The 13,995-nt window shown below is 40.4% G+C and overlaps 1 protein-coding gene across 1 annotated transcript in view; it reads left to right on the top strand.

Moving 5' to 3' along the window:
* The window catches only part of SNX5 (sorting nexin 5), a 256,667-nt gene extending 247,362 nt beyond the window's left edge, over positions 1–9,305 (top strand). The window contains exon 13 of the mRNA XM_053711986.1: positions 8,937–9,305. Within this exon, the coding sequence (XP_053567961.1) occupies positions 8,937–8,987 (51 nt within the window). The 3' untranslated portion in view covers positions 8,988–9,305. The remainder of the gene's footprint in view (positions 1–8,936) is intronic.
* Positions 9,306–13,995: the final 4,690 nt, after the last annotated feature.

The following is a 13,995-nucleotide window of genomic DNA, read 5'->3' as shown; positions in this document are numbered from 1 at the left end:
AAGTGACCAAAATCATTCTATGGGCGGAGTCTCACTCCTGCCACCTGTCTGCTATCCACATCCCAGGAGTGGAAAATTGGGAAGCGGATTTTCTGAGTCGTCAGACATTGCATCCGGGGGAGTGGGAACTCCATCCGGAAATCTTTGCCCAAGTCACTCAGCTGTGGGGCATTCCAGACATGGATCTGATGGCCTCTCGTCAGAACTTCAAAGTTCCTTGCTACGGGTCCAGATCCAGGGATCCCAAGGCGGCTCTAGTGGATGCACTAGTAGCACCTTGGACCTTCAAACTAGCTTATGTGTTCCCGCCGTTTCCTCTCATCCCCAGGCTGGTAGCCAGGATCAATCAGGAGAGGGCGTCGGTGATCTTGATAGCTCCTGCGTGGCCACGCAGGACTTGGTACGCAGATCTGGTAAATATGTCATCGGCTCCTCCTTGGAAGCTACCTTTGAGACGAGACCTTCTTGTTCAGGGTCCGTTCGAACATCCGAATCTGGTTTCACTCCAGCTGACTGCTTGGAGATTGAACGCTTGATCTTATCGAAGCGAGGATTCTCAGATTCTGTTATCGATACTCTTGTTCAGGCCAGAAAGCCTGTAACTAGAAAGATTTACCACAAAATTTGGAAAAAATATATCTGTTGGTGTGAATCTAAAGGATTCCCTTGGGACAAGGTTAAGATTCCTAGGATTCTATCCTTCCTTCAAGAAGGATTGGAAAAAGGATTATCTGCAAGTTCCCTGAAGGGACAGATTTCTGCCTTGTCTGTGTTACTTCACAAAAAGCTGGCCGCTGTGCCAGATGTTCAAGCCTTTGTTCAGGCTCTGGTTAGAATTAAGCCTGTTTACAAACCTTTGACTCCTCCTTGGAGTCTCAATTTAGTTCTTTCAGTTCTTCAGGGGGTTCCGTTTGAACCCTTGCATTCCGTTGATATTTCTTCTGCTAGAAGAGTTTCAGAATTATCTGCTCTGCAGTGTTCTCCTCCTTATCTGGTGTTCCATGCAGATAAGGTGGTTTTACGTACTAAACCTGGTTTTCTTCCAAAAGTTGTTTCTAACAAAAACATTAACCAGGAGATTATCGTACCTTCTCTGTGTCCGAAACCAGTTTCAAAGAAGGAACGTTTGTTGCACAATTTGGATGTTGTTCGCGCTCTAAAATTCTATTTAGATGCTACAAAGGATTTTAGACAAACATCTTCCTTGTTTGTTGTTTATTCCGGTAAAAGGAGAGGTCAAAAAGCAACTTCTACCTCTCTCTCTTTTTGGATTAAAAGCATCATCAGATTGGCTTACGAGACTGCCGGACGGCAGCCTCCCGAAAGAATCACAGCTCATTCCACTAGGGCTGTGGCTTCCACATGGGCCTTCAAGAACGAGGCTTCTGTTGATCAGATATGTAGGGCAGCGACTTGGTCTTCACTGCACACTTTTACCAAATTTTACAAGTTTGATACTTTTGCTTCTTCTGAGGCTATTTTTGGGAGAAAGGTTTTGCAAGCCGTGGTGCCTTCCATTTAGGTGACCTGATTTGCTCCCTCCCTTCATCCGTGTCCTAAAGCTTTGGTATTGGTTCCCACAAGTAAGGATGACGACGTGGACCGGACACACCTATGTTGGAGAAAACAGAATTTATGTTTACCTGATAAATTACTTTCTCCAACGGTGTGTCCGGTCCACGGCCCGCCCTGGTTTTTTTAATCAGGTCTGATAATTTATTTTCTTTAACTACAGTCACCACGGTACCATATGGTTTCTCCTATGCAAATATTCCTCCTTAACGTCGGTCGAATGACTGGGGTAGGCGGAGCCTAGGAGGGATCATGTGACCAGCTTTGCTGGGCTCTTTGCCATTTCCTGTTGGGGAAGAGAATATCCCACAAGTAAGGATGACGCCGTGGACCGGACACACCGTTGGAGAAAGTAATTTATCAGGTAAACATAAATTCTGTTTTTATGGTAGTTGTGTCCTTGAGGGTATATAAGGAGGAAGAGGAAGTGATGTATGTATAGCATGATTAAGGACATGTAGTCCGAAACGTTGCTGCTTCTTTTGTGCTTTTGGCTGCAATAAAGATTTGGTAATTTATTACCTTTTGGAGTGCTGCTATTCTTGTTTGAGCTTTTTTATATTTAAAGGAACAGTCTACTCCAGAATTGTTATTGTTTAAGACAATAGATAATCCCTTTATTACCCATACCCCAAATTTTGCATAACTAACTTGGTTATATTAAAGGGACAGTCTAAGCCAAAATAAACTTTCATGATTCAGATAGGGCATGTAATTTTAAACAATTTTCCAATTTACTTTTATCACCAATTTTACTTTGTTCTCTTGGTATTCTTAGTTGAAAGCTTAACCTAGGAGGTTCATATGCTAATTTCTTAGACCTTGAAGGCCGCCTCTTTTCAGAATGCATTTTAACAGTTTTTCACCACTAGAGGGTGTTAGTTCATGTGTTTCATATAGATAACACTGTGCTCGTGCACGAGAAGTTATCTGGGAGCAGGCACTGATTGGCTAGACTGCAATTCTGTCAAAATAACTGAAATAAAGGGGCAGTTTGCAGAGGCTTAGATACAAGATAATCACAGAGGTTAAAAGTATATTAATATAACTGTGTTATGCAAAACTGGGTAATGGGTAATAAAGGGATTATCTATCTTTTAAAACAATAAAAATTCTGGTGTAGACTGTCCCTTTAATGTACTTTTTTACCTCTGTTATTACCTTGTATCTAAGCCTCTGCAAACTGCCCGCTTATTTCAGTTCTTTTGACAGACTTGCATTTTAGCCAATCAGTGCCCTTTCATAAGTAACTCTACGGGCGTAAGCACAATGTTATCATAAACTAACACCCCCCAGCTATGAAAAAACTGTCAATGGATTCAGATAAAAGTTGGCCTTCAAGGGCTTAGAAATTAGCATATGAGCCTACCTAGGTTTAGCTTTCAATTAAGAATGCAAAGAAAATAAAGCAAATTTAACCCCTTCACCCAATCCGACGTGTGTATATATATATATATATATATATATATATATATATATATATATATGTTGTGCAGTACTTTGGCTATCGTACCGCACCACGTATATATACACATCGTCGCTTCAGGATGCTCCAGCACTCTCGGCTGTTAAGTTACAGCTGAGAACTGGAGTTCCTGAAGCTTCAGGGATCTGCCTCATATGGAGCTAGAGCGCGATCGGTGCTTCAGCTTCATATGAGGTCAGATGCCTGATCGTTACAGATGGTGACAATCTTCTGCTGGAGCCGACGGGACGAGTGAGCAGCCCGGCGGGAGGGAGCAGGAGGAAGTGGGAGCGGCCCTACGCTATGGAAGATAAAAAAAACAAAGGGACAGGGAGGGATGGGGCAACTACTCCTTATTTTTTTTTTTTCCATACTGGCAGACTGTCAGTACCTAAGATGGGAGTTACCAGTGGGGGTGGGGGAGGGTAGAGAGCTGTTTGGGAGTGATCAGGGGGTGGGGAGTATCAAGTAGGAGGCTAATCTCTACACTAAAGCTAACATTAACCTTTTAAGCTGCCTAATTAACCCCTTCACTGCCGGGAATAATAGAAGTGTGGTGCACAGCTGCAATTAGCGGCCTTTTAATTACCAAAAAGCAATGGCAAAGCCATATGTCTGTTATTTCTAAACAGAGAATCCCATAGAAACTTTTACAAACATTTGTGCCATGTATGCTCAAGAAGTATGTAAATAATTTCTGTGAAAACCACATTTTTTTTTATTTGATAAATTTGATAAATTTTGATAAATTTGTAAAATGGTGGCAGGAAATATACCAAATATATAAAAAAATATATATATAGATTTGATAGGTAAATAAAAAAAACAAACAAGGCTCTATTTCCGTTTAAATGGAGAGATAGCAAAAATGCTTAAAATACTCTGGTATTTTTGGCTGGAAGTCCCGGTAGGGAAAGGGTTAATAATAAAAGTAAATTGTAAAGTTGTTTAAAATTACATGCCCTATCTGAATCATTAAAGTTTAATTTTGACTAGACTGTCCCTTTAAATGGAAACAAACTTGGTGTTTATGGTCCATATGTAGCTATTTAAGGATCATTCACTGAAAGGGAATATTGCACTTGCTCTGTTAGTGGAGTGGATCAACTCTGGCAAAAAAATAGTTTTAGTGCAGGAATATGCTTTTTTTAAATACTCCTTAAATTAGAAAAAAATGTACGATATAAAATCATACAATAGGGTGCGCTATATTGATATACTATTATGTGCAAAAAAAATATATGTGGAGTGGATGGTGCAAAATGGTATAAAAAATCGTTCAAAAAAGTATATAGGATATCCTTTTACAAGAGTGTACCTGAGGAACTGTATAGTTCAGGAAAAATAGATAAGTGACTTTACATAAACAATGACGTGTATTTCACAAAAACTTCAACTCCTAAAAAATGTACGATATAAATCAAGTGATACGATGTTATTTCTATTGAAAATAGATGAAATAAAATTAGGTGGAATAAAATCAAAAAATATATAAAAAACAATACAAACGATTTCACATATAGTGCAGAGTCATTGATAGATAGATGCAATTGTTGAAATCAATAATTCTGGAAGGCTGCTCCACTCCAAACCGGTGGTAAGTCGGTAGAACTGAAAAAATAGAGAGCAAAGAGAGAGAGCGCCTGATAGTGTAATATCGTCAAGGTCAAGCAAGGTACAGGTATAAAAAAATCTCTGCCAAATGGATACTCACAAAGAGCTTGGCACTCGCAAGTAGTGCATGTAGGCGGGCTGACCTTTATACAGTAGTCAGTACACTGAATCTATGGTGGTCGTATCAGAGATCTGTAGTGATAGAAACAGAAAACACAGAAGACCAATAGTGCAATATCGTCTGGAACCGAAATGGACACAGCATAGGATACAGGGTCAGCAAGGTGTATACTCACAATGGAGTTGGCACTCCCAAGTAGTGCATTAAGGCAGGCTGACCTTCATACAGCAGTCAGCGCGCTGATGGTTAATAGCTGTAGTTGGTGGCTGTAGCTGTTATCGGTCTAGGCTTGTCCTCTGCTCACCGGCGTGTGTGTTGAATATTCAGCTATAGCTGGGCTGTTTAGCTGTAGAAAGTGGATCTTTAAGGTATGCTGTGAACACACCCAAATATGCACCTGCGGCACGTCACAGGCCTCAGGAGACAAGGTGCATATAAAATAGTAAGCCACTAGAAATGAGTGACTGAAAAGTATTTATAAAAGAAAATATATTTAAAATAAGGAAGTCAGCGGACAAACTGTTAAGTAAAAATAATAAAAAGGGTTTTTATTTAAGAGCTATAACAACGCGTTTCTCGGCCGATAAAAGCTCACTGGCCGTTTCATCACTTACCTGATGAAACGGCCAGTGAGCTTTTATCGGCCGAGAAACGCGTTGTTATAGCTCTTAAATAAAAACCCTTTTTATTATTTTTACTTAACAGTTTGTCCGCTGACTTCCTTATTTTAAATATATTTTCTTTTATAAATACTTTTCAGTCACTCATTTCTAGTGGCTTACTATTTTATATGCACCTTGTCTCCTGAGGCCTGTGACGTGCCGCAGGTGCATATTTGGGTGTGTTCACAGCATACCTTAAAGATCCACTTTCTACAGCTAAACAGCCCAGCTATAGCTGAATATTCAACACACACGCCGGTGAGCAGAGGACAAGCCTAGACCGATAACAGCTACAGCCACCAACTACAGCTATTAACCATCAGCGCGCTGACTGCTGTATGAAGGTCAGCCTGCCTTAATGCACTACTTGGGAGTGCCAACTCCATTGTGAGTATACACCTTGCTGACCCTGTATCCTATGCTGTGTCCATTTCGGTTCCAGACGATATTGCACTATTGGTCTTCTGTGTTTTCTGTTTCTATCACTACAGATCTCTGATACGACCACCATAGATTCAGTGTACTGACTACTGTATAAAGGTCAGCCCGCCTACATGCACTACTTGCGAGTGCCAAGCTCTTTGTGAGTATCCATTTGGCAGAGATTTTTTTATACCTGTACCTTGCTTGACCTTGACGATATTACACTATCAGGCGCTCTCTCTCTTTGCTCTCTACTCCTTAAATTAGCTTGAGGTTAATACCACATAAGACAACTGAAATATTTACTCTTTGCACCACACCCTTTTCTATTTCAAATTTGATTACTATATATTGCAATGAAAATTTTCTTTAGTCATTGAGTAAGTGCTGTGTAAAAAGTTATCTTTCAGTTACTGCCCAGCTGCAGGTTAAAAAAAAAAGGAAGAAATTAACAGCAACCATTAAGCATAAGCTTTGCTGAGGTCATGAACTGTGATGTCAAGAGATTTCATAGTAAACTTCCTTAAACTGATAGGGTAAATAACATGAGTGTGCATGAGGCACTCTCCCTTGCAGGTCCCGGGACAGGCTTACTAATTTGCTGCTTAATGTCCTTTACAATGGGGTGTGAATACTAAGGACATTTTGAGGTAAAATATCTTTTTTACATAGAGATGTTAAGGGGATATTTTCTAGTCAGCTTTTTACAGCTATGTCGCATCACTTTCAAGTGATTCAACATTTGGGTATCATGTCCCTTTAATATCTTATTGAATCTTTGTTGACCGTATATGATATATATATATTTATATATATATATATATATATATATATATATATATATATATATATATATATATATATATATATACATATATATATATATATATATATACATATATATATACAGTCATATGCAAAAGTTTAGGCAGCCCTGACAGTTTTCATTTATAAATAATTGGGTGTTTGGTTCAGCAATTTCATTTTGATCTATCAAATAACTGAAGGACACAGTAATATTTCAGTAGTGAAATGAGGTTTATTGGATTAACAGAAAATGTGCAATATGCATCAAAACGAAATTAGACAGGTGCATAAATTTGGGCACCACAACAGAAATATCTCATCAATATTTAGTAGAGCCTCCTTTAGCAGAAATAACATCCTCTAGACGCTTCCTTCCTATAGCCTGTAATGAATGTCTAGATTTTGGATGAAGGTATTTTGGACCATTCCTCCTTGCAAAACATCTCCAGTTCAGTTAGGTTTGATGGTTGCCGAGCATGGAAAGCCCGCTTCAAATCACCCCACAGATTTTCAATGATATTCAGGTCTGGGGACTCGGATGGCCATTCCAGAACATTGTACTTGTTCCTCTGCATAAATGCCAGAGTAGATTTTGAGCAGTGTTTTGGGTCGTTGTCTTGTTGAAATATCCAGCCCTGGCGTAACTTCAACTTTGTGACTGATTCCTCAACATTCTCAAGTATCTGATGATATTGAGTGGAATCCATGCGACCCTCAACTTTAAAAAGATTCCCAGTACCGGCACTGGCCCCACAGCATGATGGAACATCCACCAAATTTTACTGTGGGTAGCAAGTGTTTGTCTTAGAACGCTATGTTCTTTTGCCGCAATGCATAACGCCCCTTGTTATGACCAAATAACTCAATCTTTGTTTCATCAGTCCACAGCACCTTCTTCCAAAATGAAGATGGCTTGTCCAAATGTGCGTTTGCATACCTCAAGCGACTGTTTGTGGCGTGTGAAGAAAAAGCTTCTTCTGCATCCCTCTCCCATACAGCTTCTCCTTGTGCAAAGTGCACTGAATTGTTGAACGATGCACAGTGATACCATCTGCAGCAAGATGATGTTGTAGGTATTTGGAGGTGGTCTGTGGGCTGTTTTTGACCGTTCTCGCCATCCTTTGCATTTGCCTCTCCGGTATTTTACTTGGCCTGCCACTTCTGGCCTTAACAAGAACTGTGCCTGTGGTCTTCCATTTCCTCACTATATTCCTCACAGTGGACACTGACAGCTTAAATATCTGCGATAGCTTTTTGTAGCCTTCCCCTAAACCATAATGTTGAACAATCTTTGTTTTCAAAATATACTGTGTCCTTCAGTTATTTGATAGATCAAAATTAAATTGCTGATCCAAACACCCAATTATTTATAAATGAAAATCATGGAAGTTGTCAGGGGTGCCTAAACTTTTGCATACAAGTGTGTGTATAATATATATATATATATAATATTTTTTTAGAGATTTTCTTGAATTCATAATCATAGTGGCAAAATAATTCAGTATATTGGTCTCTTTTGCATATGTCATCACCATTGCCTAATGTAGATATGGAAAGGATAGTTTTGTGATTTATCTTGATTTCATTATTTTTGCAGTATTGAAACTCCGTGTATTTTCTACTTCACACTGAAGGTCATCACATAATCATGAGGGGGACAAAATTACTTTTTCGATAAAGTACAGATCACAGTAACAATTTTACATATAGAATAATTCTATATGGATTTGCTATGGCATTTTATAAAAAAAGAAATTAAGGGGACTTTCATGTTTCAAATAGGGCATGTAATTTTAAACAACTTTCCAATTTACTTTTATCACCAATTTTGCTTTGTTCTCTTGGTATTCTTAGTTAAAAGCTAAACCTAGGAGGTTCATATGCTAATTTCTTAGACCTTGAAGGCCGCCTCTAATCTAAATGCATTTTGATAGTTTTTCACCACTAGAGGACATTAGTTTACGTGTCTCATATAGATAACATTGAGCTCATGCACGTGAATTTAACATGGAGACAGCTCTGATTGGCTTAACTGCAAGTCTGTCAAAAGAACTGAAATAAGGGGGCAGTCTGCTGAGGCTTAGATACAAGGTAATTACAGAGGTAAAACGTGTATAATTATAACTGTGTTGGTTATGCAAAACTGGGGAATTGGTAATTAAGGGATTATCTATCTTTTAAAACAACAAAAATTCTGGTGTTGACTGTCCCTTTTAAAGCAGCAAAAATTTATTTTTGTGTTACTGAATTTATGTTGTATTTTTCTTCACAGAATAACATCTCTCTCTTGCAAAACTGCATCGACCTGTTTAAGAACAGTTAAAGAAATGAATAACTCCGTTACCAGTAGACTTCATACGCTGTCCATCTTGACAATCACAGCAGAAATTTTATATGTGACCTACATTCATTGAGAAGAAATATTAAATGAGTCGTCTATTTCAAGACTTTGTAAAGTTTCTATTAAAGAAAAGTGTATAAAATTACATTTATATAATTGTATGGTGTATTATTTACAAATGGATATATCTTTTAAGTGAAGTTGATTCATTAATATTTGGCAAAATCTCCAATAGGTTAGAAATCTATTTTTCATTGGAATATTTTTCATCTAAATAAATTTGCCTATGTAAGGAAACAAGTGTTGTAACTGTTTTGTTCTATCATAAAACAAAAAACAAATGTAATACATCTTTGTAGCTAAAATAGTACCAAAGACTTTTGTCAAATTAAATTTTCTCATTCGTTCATTGAGTATTTCATCAGCCCATAGAGAAGAATAGACCTTGTTATATCATGTGGCTTTGATGGTGTCTTCTTAAATAGAACATACTGCTAAAGTGGATTTTTAGGCTACATATATAGTTATAGAGTTAAAGGGAAAAACAGAGGGGTTCTCAGGTTCCCTTTTCTTCTGTTATGTGTGATCAGTCCACGGGTCATCATTACTTCTGGGATATAACTCCTCCCCAACAGGAAATGCAAGAGGATTCACCCAGCAGAGCTGCACATAGCTCCTCCCCTCTACGTCAGTCCCAGTCATTCTCTTGCACCCAACGATAGATAGGATGTGTGAGAGGACTATGGTGATTATACTTAGTTTTTATGACTTCAATCAAAAGTTTGTTATTTTACAATAGCACCGGAGCGTGTTATTACTTCTCTGGCAGAGTTTGAGGAAGAATCTGCCAGAGTTTTTTACTATGATTTTAACCGGAGTTGTTAAGATCATATTGCTGTTCTCGGCCATCTGAGGGAGGTAAAGGCTTCAGATCAGGGGACAGCGGGCAGATGAATCTGCATTGAGGTATGTAGCAGTTTTTATTTTCTGAATGGAATTGATGAGAAAATCCTGCCATACCGTTAAAATGACATGTATGTATACACTTCAGTATTCTGGGGATGGTATTTCACCGGAACTACTCTGTTAAAGGTCACTAATCCTTTTAATAACTATTTATCATGTTAAACGTTTTTGCTGGAATGTAGAATCGTTTACATTGCTGAGGTACTGTGTGAATAAATATTTGGGCATTATTTTCCACTTGGCAGCCTTTTTTGCTTTTATTTGTGACAGTTTCGTTTCTCTTCACTGCTGTGTGGGAGAGGGAGGGGCCGTTTTTGGCGCTCTTTGCTACGCATCAAAAAATTCCAGTCAGTTACTTTTATATTTCCTGCATGATCCGGTTCATCTCTGACAGATCTCAGGGGTCTTCAAACTTCTTTTAAGGGAGGTAAATTCTCTCAGCAGAGCTGTGAGAATTCTTATAGTGACTGTGAATAAAAACGTTGCTTGTATTTTTTATGTCAAATTTAATTATTGTTATTTTACTAATGGGAACAAACCTTTGCTAAAAGTTGTGTTGTTTTAAAGTTTGATGCTATAACTGTTTTTCAGTTCATTATTTCAACTGTCATTTAATCGTTTAGTACCTCTTTGAGGCACAGTACGTTTTTGCTAAAAAAGATTATAACCAAGTTGTAAGTTTTTTTGCTAGTGTGTTAAACATGTCTGACTCAGAGGAAGATATCTGTGTCATTTGTTCCAATGCCAAGGTGGAGCCCAATAGAAATTTATGTACTAACTGTATTGATGCTACTTTAAATAAAAGTCAATCTGTACAATGTGAACAAATTTCACCAAACAGCGAGGGGAGAGTTATGCCGACTAACTCGCCTCACGCGGCAGTACCTGCATCTCCCGCCCGGGAGGTGCGTGATATTATGGCGCCTAGTACATCTGGGCGGCCATTACAGATAACATTACAAGATATGGCTACTGTTATGACTGAAGTTTTGTCTAAATTACCAGAACTAAGAGGCAAGCGTGATCACTCTGGGGTGAGAACAGAGTGCGCTGACAATGCTAGGGCCATGTCTGATACTGCGTCACAGCTCGCAGAGCATGAGGACGGAGAGCTTCATTCTGTGGGTGACGGTTCTGATCCAAACAGATTGGACTCAGATATTTCAAATTTTAAATTTAAATTGGAGAACCTCCGTGTATTACTAGGGGAGGTCTTAGCAGCTCTCAACGATTGTAACACCGTTGCAATACCAGAGAAACTGTGCAGGTTGGATAAATACTTTGCGGTACCGGCGAGTACTGAAGTTTTTCCTATACCTAAGAGACTAACTGAAATTGTTACTAAGGAGTGGGATAGACCCGGTGTGCCGTTCTCACCCCCTCCAATATTTAGAAAGATGTTTCCAATAGACGCCACCACTCGGGACTTATGGCAAACGGTCCCCAAGGTGGAGGGAGCAGTTTCTACTTTAGCTAAGCGTACCACTATCCCGGTGGAGGATAGCTGTGCTTTCTCAGATCCAATGGATAAAAAATTAGAGGGTTACCTTAAGAAAATGTTTGTTCAACAAGGTTTTATATTGCAACCCCTTGCATGTATCGCGCCGATTACGGCTGCGGCAGCATTTTGGATTGAGTCGCTGGAAGAGAACCTTAGTTCATCTACGCTAGACGACATTACGGACAGGCTTAGAGTCCTTAAACTAGCTAATTCTTTCATTTCGGAGGCCGTAGTACATTTAACCAAACTTACGGCTAAGAACTCAGGATTCGCCATACAGGCACGTAGGGCGCTGTGGCTAAAATCCTGGTCAGCAGATGTTACTTCTAAGTCCAAATTACTTAATATACCTTTCAAGGGGCAGTCTTTATTTGGGCCCGGTTTGAAAGATATTATCGCTGACATTACAGGAGGTAAGGGCCACGCCCTACCCCAAGACAAAGCCAAAGCTAAGGCTAGACAGTCTAATTTTCGTCCCTTTCGGAATTTCAAAACAGGAGCAGCATCAACCTCCACTGCACCAAAACAGGAAGGAGCTGTTGCTCGTTACAGGCAAGGCTGGAAGCCTAACCAGGCCTGGAACAAGAGCAAGCAGGCCAGAAAACCTGCTGCTGCCCCAAAGACAGCATGAATCGAGAGCCCCCGATCCGGGACCGGATCTAGTGGGGGGCAGACTCTCTCTCTTCGCCCAGGCCTGGGCAAGAGATGTTCAGGATCCCTGGGCACTAGAGATCATATCTCAGGGATACCTTCTAGACTTCAAATTATCTCCCCCAAGAGGGAGATTTCATCTGTCAAGGTTGTCAACAAACCAGATAAAGAAAGAAGCGTTTCTACGCTGCGTACAAGATCTGTTATTAATGGGAGTGATCCATCCGGTTCCGCGGTCGGAACAAGGACAAGGGTTCTACTCAAACCTGTTTGTGGTTCCCAAAAAAGAGGGAACTTTCAGGCCAATCTTAGATTTAAAGATTCTAAACAAATTCCTAAGAGTTCCATCGTTCAAAATGGAAACTATTCGGACAATTTTACCCATGATCCAAGAGGGTCAGTACATGACCACTGTGGATTTAAAGGATGCTTACCTTCACATTCCGATCCACAAAGATCATCACCGGTATCTAAGGTTTGCCTTCTTAGACAGGCACTACCAGTTTGTAGCTCTTCCATTCGGATTGGCTACGGCTCCAAGAATCTTCACAAAGGTTCTGGGTGCCCTTCTGGCGGTACTAAGACCGCGAGGGATTTCGGTAGCTCCGTACCTAGACGACATTCTAATACAAGCTTCAAGCTTTCAAACTGCCAAGTCTCATACAGAGTTAGTTCTGGCATTTCTAAGGTCGCATGGATGGAAAGTGAACGAAAAGAAGAGTTCTCTCTTTCCTCTCACAAGAGTTCCATTCTTGGGGACTCTTATAGATTCTGTAGAAATGAAGATTTACCTGACAGAAGACAGGTTAACAAAGCTTCAAAATGCATGCCGTGTCCTTCATTCCATTCAACACCCGTCAGTAGCTCAATGCATGGAGGTGATCGGCTTAATGGTAGCGGCAATGGACATAGTACCTTTTGCACGCCTACATCTCAGACCGCTGCAATTATGCATGCTAAGTCAGTGGAATGGGGATTACTCAGATTTGTCCCCTACTCTGAATCTAAATCAAGAGACCAGAAATTCTCTTCTATGGTGGCTTTATCGGCCACACCTGTCCAGGGGGATGCCATTCAGCAGGCCAGACTGGACAATTGTAACAACAGACGCCAGCCTACTAGGTTGGGGCGCTGTCTGGAATTCTCTGAAGGCTCAGGGACTATGGAATCAGGAGGAGAGTCTCCTGCCAATAAACATTCTGGAATTGAGAGCGGTTCTCAATGCCCTTCTGGCTTGGCCCCAGTTAACAACTCGGGGGTTCATCAGGTTTCAGTCGGACAACATCACGACTGTAGCTTACATCAACCATCAGGGAGGGACAAGAAGCTCCCTAGCAATGATGGAAGTATCAAAGATAATTCGCTGGGCAGAGTCTCACTCTTGCCACCTGTCAGCAATCCACATCCCGGGAGTGGAGAACTGGGAGGCGGATTTCTTGAGTCGCCAGACTTTTCATCCGGGGGAGTGGGAACTTCATCCGGAGGTCTTTGCCCAAATACTTCGACGTTGGGGCAAACCAGAGATAGATCTCATGGCGTCTCGCCAGAACGCCAAACTTCCTCGCTACGGGTCCAGATCCAGGGATCCGGAAGCAGTTCTGATAGATGCTTTGACAGCACCTTGGAACTTCGGGATGGCTTATGTGTTTCCACCCTTCCCGCTGCTTCCTCGATTGATTGCCAAAATCAAACAGGAGAGAGCATCAGTAATTCTAATAGCACCTGCATGGCCACGCAGGACTTGGTATGCAGATCTAGTGGACATGTCATCCTGTCCGCCTTGGTCTCTACCTCTAAGACAGGACCTTCTGATACAGGGTCCATTCAAACATCAAAATCTAACTTCTCTGAAGCTGACTGCTTGGAAATTGA

This window comes from Bombina bombina, chromosome 4 (genome assembly GCF_027579735.1).
Source record: "Bombina bombina isolate aBomBom1 chromosome 4, aBomBom1.pri, whole genome shotgun sequence".
NCBI classification, from domain to species: domain Eukaryota; kingdom Metazoa; phylum Chordata; class Amphibia; order Anura; family Bombinatoridae; genus Bombina; species Bombina bombina.
This window is presented reverse-complemented; position numbering and strand designations above follow the sequence as displayed.